The sequence below is a fragment of the Macrotis lagotis genome, chromosome 1 (assembly GCF_037893015.1).
Source record: "Macrotis lagotis isolate mMagLag1 chromosome 1, bilby.v1.9.chrom.fasta, whole genome shotgun sequence".
Lineage (NCBI taxonomy): Eukaryota > Metazoa > Chordata > Mammalia > Peramelemorphia > Peramelidae > Macrotis > Macrotis lagotis.
In genome coordinates, this window is record NC_133658.1 from 282,316,519 (window position 1) to 282,331,424 (window position 14,906).

Below are 14,906 nucleotides of genomic sequence, written 5' to 3' on the forward strand. Positions count from 1 at the left end.
AAATGAGATCTGGTCATACAATATTCTGTTCTTACATGATTTCCTCATGGCAGGTCAAAGAATCTCAAAGTTCTCTATAATTAAACCATTAATATGAACATCTGATTAAATGTTATAACTTAGCTTGAAAATCTGAAGAGAGAAATGAAAAGTTTCAAATGGAATCTTAGAGGGAAACTTATATTAAATCTTGTTCCCTAGCTCAAATCCTCTCTTCCTACATCAGCCAAACAAAACTGTGGAAAGCATACCAGACTATTGAGAAACCTGCAGTCTTGACACCAATTAGCTTTGTGACTTAGAAGAAGTCACTTCATCTCTCCTGAGCTGTGTTTTCTTATCTGTAAAAAGTGGGGGGTGGGGGGGGGGATCAAAAGAAACGTAGTAAACTGGGAAACAATTTTTACAACTAGTATTCTGACAAAGGATTCATTTCTAAAATATACAGAGAACTAAGTCGAATTTTTAAAAAACAAGCCATTCCCCAACTGACAAATGGTCAAAGGATATGCAAAGACAATTTACAGATGAGGATATCAAAGCAATCCAAAGTCATATGAAAAACTGTAAATCACTACTTATTAGAGAAAGGCAAATTAAAGCATCTCTAAGGTACCACCTCACATCTCTCAGACTGACCAATGTGACCAGAAAGGATAATGATCAATGTTGGAAGGGATGTGGGAAATCTGGGACACTAATACATTGTTGATGGAGCTGTGAACTCAACTAACCTTTCTGGAGAAATTATGCCCAAAGGACAACAAAAATGTGCATACCCTTTGATCCAGCAATACCACTACTGGATCTATACCCTCAAGAGATTATGAAAAGGGGTAAAAACATCACTTGTACAAAAATATTCATAGCAGCCCTGTTTATGGTGGCAAAGAATTGGAAATTGATTGAATTTTCATCAATTGCTAAATGGCTTAACAAACTGTGGTATACTTTTGTGATGGAACATTATTGTTCTATTAGAAACCCGGAGGGATGGGAATTCAGGGAAGCCTGGAAGGATTTGCATGAACTGGTGCTGAGCAAGATGAGCAGAACCAGAACATTGTACACCCTAACAACAACATGGGGGTGATGATCAACCTTAATGGACTTGCTCCTTCCATCAGTGCTACAATCAAGCACAATTTTAGGGTATCTGTGATGGAAAATACCATCTGTATCCAGAGAAAGAATTGTGGAATTTGAACAAAAATCAAAGACTATTACTCTTTAATTTAAAAAAAAAAACCCTTTACCTTATTATGTAATTTTGCTATTTATTTTTCTTCCTTAAGGATATGATTTCTCTTTCATCACATTCAACTTAAATGGAAACAATGTAAAGACTAACAGACTGCCTTCTGTGGGGGGTGGGGGAGGGAAGCAAGATTAGGGGAAAAATTGTTAAAATTCAAAATAAAATATTTATTTTATTAAAAAAGGAGGGGGGGAGGAAGTAAAGGGAGATACAGGGAAAGGTCTTGAAATATTTAAGCTCTAAGGTCATGGAGCCAAAATTCTATCATTCTAAGTTTACTTTTCTTCATTAGGTAAATAGGCTAATTTTGTGTTTGTTTTTTCCAAAATTTTCATTACAAATATCACTTTATCCTCAACTAAAGGCTAACTATAGCAACTCCACAAAAGAAACCTACAAGTGACCCAAGGTTATTGAAAGATATACTAAGAAAAGGCAAGCTCTGAGTGGTTTATATTGCTGTAGAAAGGCTTCATATGTATGCCACCCCCCCAAACCCCGTCAGGGAATTGCTGTCTAAAGAAAAGATTAGCTAAATTCAAGAAAAAACTAGTTTTAGACACCAATTCAGTACCACCATTTAGCCACCAATATTTTTGATATCAGCAAGTCATTAAGATCATCTACTAAATATAGAAGACTGTAATCTGCATTATCAGAGATTTCATATGTGATGTAATCACATATCTCTGAGGCACTTAAGTAAATATTAACTAAGCAAATAAGTTTTTTCCTCTTACCTGCTAGTTTTAATCAACATTAAAGAAAATTTTATACTCTTTATTTTTCTTGGCTATGATTCCATTAGTTTAATAAAATATTCATCCTAATGATCCCCCCCCATGATGTTAAAATGAGTCAAAAGTTATTTCTCAAGTTTCTTAAAATGGTCTTTAGAGTAAAAATTAGAGCAAAGCTTCCTAAGTTTATACACTGGCTATCATCCTATCCAATATAACATGTATCCTGATCATGGACTCAAATATCAAAACAAAAACAATGAACAATAAAATAGTTATAAATAGGGGCGGCTAGGTTGCACAGTGGCTCTGGAGTCTGGAGTACCTGAGTTCAAATCCAGTCTCAGACACTTAATAATTACCTAGCTGTTTGGCCTTGGGCATGCCACTTAACCCCATTTGCCTTGCAAAAATCTAAAAAAAAAATAGTTATACAGGTTAGTTTAAAAAAAAAAGGACACTTACCGGGTAATAAAGGGAAGCTGATCTAGGATCTGAAGGATAAGGTGGTTGATACTCAGGATAGGCATAAAAATGCCTATAATAGTAATATGCTGACAGATTTTGAGGTGGACCAAAAGCATTCTGAGGAGTCTGTGATGGTGGCCACTGCTGCTCCTGCTGATTAGCTGATTGGCTAGAATGAGCTGAGGTTGTCGGAATACTAGATGATTGTGAGATCTGCTGTTGTTCCATCTTACCCTGGTTTGGCAGCTGGGATGAATTTGCTGATGGTAAATCGGGTTGATTTTCAGATTTTGAAGGATCAGATGATGTCTTGGTCACCTGAGCAACTGATGGCCCTTGTTGCTGAGGAGGTAAGGCCTCTGGCTGAGATTTATCAAGGGCAATCTGGTGCTGTACATCTTTTGTTACCTGTTGGTAGAAATGTTCTTTATCATGCAATTCAGGCCCAGACTGACTTTTATGATTAGTGTTGGCTTGTTGAGAAAAAGTTGGCCCACTAGAATGTGATGTACTATGTACCCGCACAGAATTGTCTGTACTGTGATTTTCCAAAGTTCGGTTCAGTGTAAAGTCAAGTGCTCCAGAGGTTTCTTCCTTATAATTGGTGAGATTTGCTTTATTAGCATGGGATATTAGAGTGCTATTCACTGGTGGAACTAACATTACACTGGTGTTTCCAGTAGGGAGATTAGTTCCCAGAGAAGCAGATAAATTAACCACTGGTTTAATAGTATATTCAGAAGAAAAGCTTTCTGAATTCTGATTTTTTTGACATTCTGCAACCAAGTTAAATGGCATTTGATGAGATGGTGGTTGAACTAGTAAATTGGGAGATTGATTACAAACCATTTCAGAAGTGGTACCAGGACTTTGTGAAAAATTAGTATGGGAATGATTGGTAGATAATGGTGAATTAACAGGAGATGCAGTTTGAGTCCCAGATAAGGGAATGCTTTCCCCAGGTATACCAGCACAAAGAGACTGATTGCTTGGGGAAGACTTGTCCCCCATTGCAGGATCTTTGCAAGAAGGATTATTTTCATTATGATTTAACTGATTAGACAATGAAACAGAAAAATTAATGGGCTGGGTCAAATTATAGTTCTGATTAGGCTGGGCAATCAAGATTGGTTGATTCTGTAAAGATTCAGTGGGTGGTGAAGACAATAAACTTGCATAACCAGAACTTGCCTGAGACTGAAGGGCTTCTTCTTCTCCCATTTTGGGAGGGTTCTCAAGATTTTCAGAGGACACATTGCCATCCTGAGGTGTATGTATAGGTATAGAGCCTGGTTTACATGACTGCAGATTGGATAAACCCTCATCTGGAGGTTGAATAATTTCAGACGCCTGTGTTTTGGCAGGTACATAAAGTGCAGGAGCAGCTGGTGCAAGAAGGACATTTCCTCCAAAGTTAGGTAGTTCATTCTGTGCCCACAAAGTAGTTGCAGGGCTCTCACACTTTTTAGTGCTACCTTGAGCCCTTGAGGGTCGTTTTTCAGATGCTATGGGCACATTTTCCAAAAGTGCCCCTCCTCCACGGAGAGCTTCATCAGTTGTATGAGGCAAATGCTGTGCCTGAGGGGTAAAGAATGTTTCCATGTTGTCTGGAGGTTGTTCCAGATTACCTGGTGAAGCAGCTGGTACTGTAACAGCTGGTTTACTACTGTTGTTCTGCTTGGAATGATTCTCTCTCAGTTCACCTACCATGTTTGCTCGGTCTGCCTCAATAGGTTTTACTCCAACTCCATGTGATCTTACTGGTTCAAAAGAACTATTTGCACTGGTCTGAAATATTCCTGTGGGTTTAGGAGGACTTGGGGTTGGAGGCTGGGAGAGATTACTATGATAATTCTTATTTATATTATCATTTGTCTCTCCTACTAAAGGAGAACAATCAATCTGCTTAAAGAAACTATCTGAAGTCTCTTCATTAGGCTTCCCAACTTCTTGCTGAATAAATGTGCCCACTGATTCTTGGGGCCTTGTTGAACTAGAAATACTCCTATGACTTACACTACTATAGTTGGAAGATACACTATCAGATCGGACTGGATGAGGTATTGAATCAGGTGCCTCTAGATTTGGCCCTCCTTCAGCATAACTTACAATATTGTGCTTTGAAACTGACTGCCCTGAAAGTGGCCCATATCTGAACTGATCATTTGGAGAGGAAGGATTCAAATTTGGAGGTTCACTTGGTGGGACTTCCTGATTTTGAATGCATTCTAAGTTCTCAATATTTTCATATTGTGAGCCAATGGCACCACAAGTTTTAACAGTACAAGCCTTATCATCATTAACATAAATGTCACAGTTTTTAGTGGTTTGTTTATCATGTTGGTTACTTGTAGACTGAGAAAAGTATTGCTGGGCCTCTATTCCCTGTTGAATAGACTCATTAGCTGAACCTTTAGGAACTGATGCCTGAAGGGGGACATTTGCTCCAATCTGCATAGAATGAAGATGATGTCCTCCATGTCCAGAATTTGGTGGAAAGCCATCAAAATCAGACTTAATAGTCGTGTCTGCTTTTTCTGATGAAAGATTTTCCTCATTTTCTGTCTCTTCCCCTTTGAAAAACATCATCATAGTTCCTGAATTTGCTTCTGAGAGTACATTACTGGTTACAGTCTCAGTTCTATACCGTGCTTGGTTTTCTAAGTTATTTCCCTGAGCAATGGGATTAACTAGAGTAGGGTCTGGTAAATGTTGTTTACTTGCTCCTAGATTCTGCCTGAAATCCTGACTGGGCCAACTATTAACTCCTGGATTTTGCCTAAACATATTTTCAGGCTGAAAGTTATTTGCTGTGTAGTTGCTACGCTGAGGAGGGACTATCTCATTCCTTTCACTGACAACCAAGGGTCCTGATGTAGAAACTAATGGAACATGTTGCTGATGTCCAGGAACTTGATGCATATTTGTTTGAGTAAGAAAATGAGAAGTACCAGAAGCATTCTGAGAAGGTGGTTCTACATATGGTGAATAATGCTGAACTGCAGCCTGTGGACTTCCTTGAACTGATCTCCACTGGACTGGAGTTTGCTGATGAGGTTGAGGAAAGAATGACGCTGTAGTTGGTGCCAGAGTACCACCATCTTGCTGACTTGAGGGTCTACAAGGCAGAGGCATACCACTCTGAAGATGTACCCCAAAAGAATTTTCAAGTCCTGCTCCAGAATTATAATGTGAAGCAACAGATGAAGCCTGAATTCCAGGTTCTGCAGTTGGATGAATTTCTGCACTATTATTCATAACATGTCCAGGCAGTACAGCAGGAGCCAATACATTTGTAAACGAGTCTGTATTTACTCCAGGTTGTGATACAGGCCCAGATAAAGATGTATAATGTCCCTGTGAATTATCCCCTGCATGGGTATGAGGTACATGCATACCAGGTGTCTGAGAAAACATTGATGGGGAAGGACCTTGCATAACAAGCGAGTTGCCTTTGGACGGATTGCCTAATGTTGTTCCTTGTGGAGTCTGTCTGCCAAATGCAAAAGGATCTGTAACAGGTTGCACTGGGCCAGCTACAGCAGTCACTGGTGCATTAGCCCGCCTGCTATATGGGCTATTAGACCAATACATATTACGAGGACCTCCTACAGGAGGTGGTCCACCTGTTCCTGAAGGAACTGTCTGAGGTGGTGGCTGCATCATTCACTTCTTGCCAAGTCAGTCTTGCAAAGTCAGATGCTTTATGCCCAACAAAGCTGAAGACAGATTCTCCTTAAGCTAGAAAAATTTTTAAAGAAATACAAAATGTTATAAAGAAATGCAAAAGTTATAACAAACACACACACACACACACGTTCAAAGATCACTTTATGAAAAAGTTCTTAATTCATTTTAATTCACTTATGGACTGAGTAATGCAATCCTTTTACTAACAATATTTTTTACATGTTTTTATATTATCCCCACATTACCTTCATCAAAATGACAATCTATTTGATTTTAAAGTATATCACCATGTTGTGGTTATTTTTCTATTTTTAAGAATGATTTTTGGGGCGGCTAGGTGGTGTAGTAGATAGAGCACTGGCCTTATAGTCAGGAGTACCTGAGTTCAAATCCAGCCTCAGACACTTAATAATTACCTAGCTGTGTGACCTTGGGCAAGCCACTTAACCCCATTGCCTTGAAAAATCTAAAATATATATATATACACACACACACACACACACACACACACACACACACACACCAGAATACTTTCCATTATTTCATCTTTACAAAAGGAAATTTACTAAAATGTCCTTTATGCCATGATGTATAGAATCTCTTTTTTAATAAGCATTTTTTAATAGTTAGCATTTATAAGACTATAAATCACTTTACAAAAATTATCCCATTTTAACCTTATGACAATCTTAGGAGGAAGGTGCTATCATTAGCTTTGCTTTACAAATAAGGAATTAGAGGAAGACTAAGCTTAAATAACTTGCCCATGGTCATTCAACTACTAAATACCTGAGGCATGATTTGAACTCAGGTATTTTTGAAGCCAAGTTCAGTCCATTGTGCCACCAACATAAGATTGTTGATTGTTCTAAATCTACCCTGTAACAAAACAAGATTTATTTTAATAGCTAAAATAATTGCAGCCTTAAAATAAAAACCATTCCTTTAAAAAAAAAAGCTGGGAACTGAATATAATTTTAATGTAGCATCTAAATGTCAAACTAAAGTCCTAATTTATAAATTTTCAAAACTGACAGCATTGTCAATAAAGTTCCCACAGAAAACAAGAGAAAAAAAATCCATAGTATGCAACACATTAAGTTCCAACTGGAAAATATCCAAAATTTAAGGCAACTGTTCACATAAAATACTAGTTGCATGCTTATCTCAGTTGAAAGTCTTTAGTTTTTATTAATCCTTTTTTAAAAATAGTTTAGCTAATCAAATAAAATAAGTAGTAATATTGGTGAAAATCCCCTAAGGAATTGTATTTGAAAATCTTCAAACATAATTATTATAATTTATACTTTAGTCTATGTATTTACTCAGCTTTCCTAAATACCCATTCTGATAAATTTTCTCCTTTTAAAGGATTCATTTCTGCCCCAGTGCTTAAGAGCAAGTCTGGTACATAGGAGTTTAATAAATACCTGTTGCTTTAAGCTAGAACCATATCAAAGCAAGTAAGAAAATCTAAAACTCTTTATGTTGCTGATAATAGAACAAATGAATCTTTCTCAGATATGCAAAATGATGGTTCAGAATTTCATTCAGCTTCCACAAAATATATTTTGAAATATTTCAATTAATGAAGAAGATGCCTTCCAAAAACACTAGTGTCAGAAACTTCCTGTCAGTCCCCTTTACTCAGGGCCTCTCCTCTGTTCCAAGTGTTAATACTGTGCTGGGGATACAAGCAAAGACAACAGAAAATCCCTGTTCTCAAAAGTCTCATTTGTCACTATAAGTAAAAAGAATGAGGGTGCAGAAGATATGGACAAGGAATTTCTCACTACCTAGGCCACTTCAAAACTTTATCCTGGTAGAGCAGCAGCTAGAGCTTCATCTCACAGGATCTATGCCCAACTTTGTCAAATTAGCAATGTAATAGGAAAGAACACTAAGCTGAAAGATAGGAAACTGCATTCTATCTCCATTTCTCTCTTAAACTTAAATTTCACTTCTCTCAGAAAAACAAGGAAGTGGAAAATAAGGAGGTTGTCTTAGTCTATAAATTTAAAGAAAATCCTGCTGAAGCCCTGATCCTACATTCAGAACCCAAACTGCTGACTTAAAAGAAATCTTACCTGAATTTCATTCTGACTTTTTAAGTTTCCACTTAAATCTTTCCCTAATTTTTCAAAGAAGTCAAGAATCTTCCAAATTTTAAAGGATATGTTAACTTAAAAATATTGTATGTAGTAAAAAAAAAAATCACCTGCCCACAAAAATTTCTTCCCCAACAGGTTTTTTAAAGCAATGTGATAGGTGACAATACTCAACCTTACCCAAAACAGTCTCCAATTTGAACATTCTACTTCATTGCTTTCTTCCTCTATTATGTAGTAAAACAATGTACATAGGTATTTAATTTAATGATAACATTTTATTCAATAGAAAATTTTGCACTGAGTAACTTCAATTATCTTTATGAAGACAAAAAGATTTTTTCAAAGAAATCAGCTTATCTTCTCATAGATAAATTATTCATAAAATGATCTCTTCAATTAAGCTGAATTGTGTCTTTGTTAAATTTCCTAATACAATTCCATTTTCTGCACATATGCCTTGCTCTATCACCAAAACTGAGCACTCATAAAATAGATGCTCTTAAAAATGTTTTAGTCTATAAGAACCTTTAAGTACAAGTGTCAATGAAACCCCTAAACTCTTACTATCTGTCTTTATCTTACCTTTGTAATAATGTGACAACTCTTTAAATAACTTTAGTACAGGGAAGAATGAGATATGTGGAAACCACACTCTAAATTCTACCAAAAATCTTAACTAGAAAGAAATCAACCCACTTAAATATGGAAAAACTCAAACATCTTTTTTTATTTCTTTGAAAGATTTTAAGTCAGGTACTAACTTGACTTTTCAGTGAAATTTAAAGAAATAATGTTTGGGGGAGGCTAGGTGGTACAGTGGATAGAGCACTGGCCCTGGAGTCAGGAGTTCAAATCCAGCCTCAGACACTTAATAATTACCTAGCTGTGTGGCCTTGGGCAAGCCACTTAACCCCATCTGCCTTGCAAAAACCTTAAAAGAAAATGTTTGTAATTCAAAGAATTGCTAGATGATTCAATCAACAACAATATGATAAAGCATTACTTTGCCCTCTGATTCCTTTGCAATATGACATTGTCCTCGTTATCAAACAATAATATCAAGGTCAAGATAAAGTTGAAATGTACAAAAATAATTCTAAAATAATAACTACACATCAAATGATGGTGAATTGATTTCCCTGCTATCCAGCAACATTCCAAGATAAGAAATGTCCTTCTTTCTAACACTCAGGGTCATCCATATTTAAAAAGATAAGTCAACTAGCAACATTCATCCAGTCTAACAAGTAGTTTAAAATTGAAAAGTATAACACTGCAGTAACTGACCTCAAAGTGCCTACTACAAAGTGTTCTGATACAAAGTTTCTATTGTACATGTTTTCAGGGAAAAAAGATAATTAAAATTCTTCTTATAATAAACCTGCTAAAAATACAGCTGAAATTTCCCCTGTAGGAATACACAAACCAACTCTAAAAGGAAAAAACAAAAAACAAAGCTCCTGTCATATCCAAAAGTAAATGCCAAAATAAAGCCACACTTAAGGGGAAAAAACCATTTCTCATTCAGTAAAAGGACAAAACATTCATCTACTGGGGTACCTCAGAGCAAAAATCAAAGAGTCTAGAAATCAAAATGCTACAGTTTCTCCTAATAAAAGATTTCTGGTTTCTTTTGAGAAGTGAGTCTAAATCTTTTTTTTGGGGGGGGCAATTTATCAAAAAACTAACTACAAAGATTATCAAAAAGATTCCAAGGGATCTCGAGAAATCTCACCCAAGATCTTTCAGAGACTAGCAATTTAGACTATAGCTAAAGGAACGAATAAAATTACGTTAATTTAAACTAAGCTCTGGGGTTTTTTTTTGACCTATGGCCCACATTCAACCAGTCATGATACCACATCTACTGATGTGAAAAAAGACTCTAGCAGCTTAAACTCCACAAGGTGGTTTGAAAAGAACAAGCTTAGGGGCAGCTAGTTGGCGCCCTGAGTACCAGAGTTCAAATCCAGCCTCAGACACTTAATAATTATATAGCTGTGTGGCTTTGGGTAAGCCACTTAACTCCACTGCCTTGCGAAAAGAAAAGAACAAGCTTATAAAGTAAGTAGAGTTATGCTAAAATGTACTATACTAAAATTCCCATATCTAGTTTTACGTTCATCCATGTAGTTGGCTGCCAATGGAGCCCTTTATATTAAAATATTGATCCTTAATAATGATACAAAAATAAAGATCCTAAAGGAAAAGAAAATCACTGATTCCTAACACAGGAATTCCAATGAGTTCCAAGCTCTAAGGGATGACAGTTATAGGGAAGCAATTACAGGATCTGAATGCCCCTTACTCCCCATTGCCTTCCCTGAAAGTATCTCCCCTTCACTGTTAATGGTTGCTAAATTGATTTTTCTCTGCACTCCCCCTACATACTCTTTTCTCAAAACATTCCTCTCCCTGTAGTTATTATCTGCTCTGTCTGATTAATTTTCCAACCTGCTGCTTCTACAATTCTACCCTTACCCAAAATACATTCCCCTGGAGGACAGCTAGGTGGCCTGGCGGATAGAGCACTGGTCCTGGAATCAGGAGGACCTGAGTTCAAATCCAGTATGAGACACTTAATAATCACCTTGGGCAAGTCACTTAACAACATTGCCTTGCAAAAAAACAAAAAAAATTTTCTTGAACTGGCTGCCAAACTCTGAAAACAAATGACCAAACAGTCACAGAAGTTATGCAACTGCTTTTAATGCTGGAAAGTACCCAAAAGCTCAGAGGTAATATTCCAACTGTTAACTATGAAAAATAAGTCATTTCAGTTTAAATTACTTGACCTGGCATTCGAGGCCCTCCATAAACTGGGTACACCTACTCTTTAGCTATTATCTCAAATTTCCCCATTGTGAGTACCAAACAGATCAAATCTCTCCCCCCCAAAAAAGATTTCTCAGGTATGTGATTGTTCTATTCCTTTTACTTGGCATGTGCTCCCTGCCTCTCAGCCTAGTGAATTTCTATTCTTCCTTTATAGTCTCTCTTGGCATCCTGATCAATAACCTCCCTACTTAGTCTTCACTCAGCACTGATTTGTACCAATTCATGGTCTATCACCTTATCTGTGTTTGTATATATATTACTAAACTATAGTATAAACACTGTAAGGGAAAGAACCAGACCTGAACTTTGGATCTTACCTAGCACCTAGTAGACCACTATAGGATCATAGGATATAGAATTGTTAGAGATGTTAAGAGTCATTAAATGTAATCTCCTCATTTTGGAGAGAAGAATCCTAAACTCAAGAGTTCCCAAGGGCAGAGAGTGTTAAGTGCCAGGATCACTAAATCAGTTCAGGCCTTTTTCCAGGGCCTAAATCCCAAAAACTTCTCTGAGCCTCAGCTTATTTTTTTTAGCTTTTTTTTTGCAAGGCAAATGGGGTTAAATGGCTAGGTAATTATTAAGTGTCTAAGACGGGATTTGAACCCAGGTACTCCTGACTCCAGGGCCCATGCTTTATCCACTGCACCACCCAGCTCCTCCATCCTCGGCTTATTTAAAAAAAAAAGGAAATAACAATGCAAGTACTTCCTCTGGACTTTATTTAGTGAGGATTGGTTCTCTAAGAAAAAGATGAGGGAGGAAAGGGAAGGATAAATCATAATAAAAGTTAACAGAAATTAGAAATACTGGAAACAGCATGATTTAGGAAAATTAAATTAGTGTTGAGCTTTAAGAGCCCTGAGTCTTCTGCTCCTCCCTCACTGTGTGTATATTCTCTCAAATCACATGGCCATCACCCTAGTTACAAGGTCTCATCATCTCTTACCTGGACTATTGCAAGAGCCTGCCATTTGGCTTCCCTGTTCCAATTTGGCCTCTACTTAGCAGCCATGTGATTTTTTCTAAAAGAAATGTATGGTCTTATCGTACATACCCTTCACTAAATAAATTCCAATAATTCCCTTAAGAATCAAATTTAAAGCCCCGGTTCTGTAATCATAGCATTTTACAACCTTGCTCCTTCCTACCTGTCTAGTCTTCTTAAATTTTTCTGCTCTAGAGGGTCCAGCTGCATTGACCTATTTTACATTTCCTTGAACAGAGCTCTTATATATCCTGACTTTGTGCCTTTGTCTTGGATGTCTCCCATGTCTTCTTCCTCTACTTTTTAGCTTTCTTGGCTTCCTTCAAGACTCAGTTTATATTGGTTTTCTGCAGGTCTTACTTGGTCATCCCCCCACCCCCCAGAGTTTTTTACTTCCCTCTAAGATAATGTTCTATTTACTTGTTTTCTATTTATTTTGTAGGTACTTGTTTGCTTGTCATCACCCTAATTAAAATGTTAACACCTTGAGGGAAGGTACCTTGTTTTTTGCCTTTATTTACAACCCTTTGTGCTTTAACACAATTTTGGATACATAGGAAGTGCTTTGTTCTTGTTAACTGATGTCTGACCACTAGCAAGTCTCTTCACTGTTGTTTCCCTTCTCTCTAAAAGGGAGACTACTATAATTGTCCTACCTACTTCAAGGGTTGTGAAGAAAGCATTTTATTGTATTAAGAATTGAGAACTGGGACAAGTGTACGAGGAAAGAACATGCAAGAAATAAGAGTCATTGAAAGAGGGTAATGTTGCAAGAAGAATAGCACAGAGTCAAAAGATCTGCCTTCTGAGCACAGTTTAGTCAATAATTCTTTGACTGTGGGTGAATCTCTTGTTCTCTCAAGGCCTCAATTCCTCCTCATGAAATGAGTTAAGACTAGATGATCTTTGTAGTATTACAGAATCTGGGAGTTGGAATGGATCTCCTATTCCAACCTTCTTTATTTTGCAGATATGGAAAAAGAGACCCAGAGAAAGTACCTTATATATAGTAGGCAGCTATAAATGTTTAATTAAACAAAACCGACTGAAGGAATACACAGGTAGTAAGAGTCAGGATTCCCACAAAGGTGCTCCCGACTTCAGGAAGCTGCTTCTCTGAAGAAGCGACTCCTCCAGGGTCCCAGTGCTGAAAAAGGGCCGGAGTCCTGGGCTGCCCGGGGCGCCCCCTCCTCTCTCTGAAGAATGCTGTTTGGGGGGGCAGAGAGGGTGGAAGGAGGCGAACGAGGGGCATGGAGGCAAGCGTGGGGAGGGTTTCCTACGGGCCCCTGGTTCTGGGCTTAGAATCCTGGAATGTCAGTGCTGGAATGCCCCCCCGGAAATCAGGGGATGCCGAGCTGGAAGGACTCTGGAAAATTATCCAGCTCCACACCTCTCCTTTTACAGGCAGAGAAACCGAGGCTCGGGGCGCGGACGAGCTGCGCAGCCTCGGAGCGGGTCCCACTCACTCAGCCTCTCGGAGCCGGGCCTCCCGCCTCCACGCCCGATCAAGAGTCCCCTCGCCCGGCTCTTCCCCGGTCCGGAGGCGGCGGCGCCCGCAGGCTCCGAAGGAAGCGCTCAAACGAGTGGGGGCGCCCGGTGCTCGAGGCGCCCCTCCTCCGGCCGGGGCCCCCGCCCCCCACCCCCTGCTTACCTGACAGAGCCCCGTCAGGCCGGGCCCCCCTGGCCCGCAAGCCCACCGCGGGGAGACCGCTGCGGCCGCACCACTTTTTCCCGATCTTCCGCCCGTCCGCTACTCTCAGCAGCCACGGGGGAAAGCAGCGGCGCCGGCGGCGGTGGCGACGGCGGCTCCGACTCCCCCCGGGGCAGACCCCAAAGCCACTGCAGCCATCTTGGCACATCCGGCTCCGGTTGCCTCGGCCGCCGCCGCCGCCGCCGACGTGTCCGACCCTTGCGTCACGGCGTGACCCCGATTCGCCCCGCCCCCGACGCTGGCGTCCCGGCGTTCGCGGAAGTGGGAGTCACTTCTTGCCGGAGAAAAATATCCGAGTTATTTCTGCAGAGTGAGGTACCTGGAGGAGCGAGATTCCTTACCTACGAGTCAATTTGGAAAATCTGTCTTGAAGGTTGGCTCCCGTGGCCTTTGCCAGGGAAGCTCGGCCATTTCCGTCCATTACGGAGAAAACCGAAGCTGGGAGGAATGAGTACGCATGCGCTGTAGTTCGGCTTTTTCGCCTCCCGAGGATCTTCTTGTCATAGGTTGGAGGGGGTGGGGACGGTGCCCGACTTTTGGACACATGCGCAGAAACGTCAACGTCCTGGTCAATAACAATCGACTCCTGGTTAATTACACCATCGAGGCTGTTACTCGCTGTCTTCGTTTTCCTTATGCCCACTAGCTCGAATCCCACTCCGGGAAACCTAATTTGGATCCCAGAGCATAGATAAGACACCTCGGAAACTATCTACTCTGACTCCAAAACCAATTGTACAATTGAGGAATTTAAATGATTTGCCCAGTCTCCCAAGAGTAGACCGAGGCAGCATTTGAATATAGGTCTTCCACTTCCAAATGTAATGCCTCCCCTGCCTCTAGGATGAAGTTAAGGACATGGATAGTCAAAACAAATGAAAGGTGATCAAAATAAATGCTATTCCTTTGTGTTGAACTTAAAAGCTAATGAAGCAAGTCCTTTTATCTCTCTAGGTCATAGTAAGCTCATCTGTAAAAAAGTGCAACAGCCTAGAAAATAGGGATTGAGAAAGAAATGGGAGACCAATAACTTCACTATTGGAGTTTTGGAATAGGGAACAGTTTTACAAGTTTGGTCTCAATAGGTTATTGCATCACACAC

General features: G+C 39.4%; 1 protein-coding gene across 6 annotated transcripts in view; it reads right to left on the reverse strand.

Annotated features, from left to right (window-relative positions):
* The window catches only part of SEC16A (SEC16 homolog A, endoplasmic reticulum export factor), a 64,409-nt gene extending 50,155 nt beyond the window's left edge, over positions 1-14,254 (reverse strand). For 2 of the 6 annotated variants that reach the window (XM_074210709.1, XM_074210706.1), the window contains exons 1-2: positions 13,745-13,913; positions 2,464-6,207 (exon numbers count right to left, since the gene is read on the reverse strand). In XM_074210709.1, coding sequence (XP_074066810.1) covers positions 2,464-6,132 — 3,669 coding nt within the window. In that variant the 5' untranslated portion in view covers positions 6,133-6,207; positions 13,745-13,913. Of the gene's footprint in view, positions 1-2,463; positions 6,208-6,945; positions 13,545-13,744; positions 13,914-14,145 lie in introns of those variants that run through there. The other 4 variants (XM_074210711.1, XM_074210707.1, XM_074210710.1 and 1 more) reach the window with 4 other exon arrangements.
* Between the last annotated feature and the right edge of the window lie 652 nt (positions 14,255-14,906).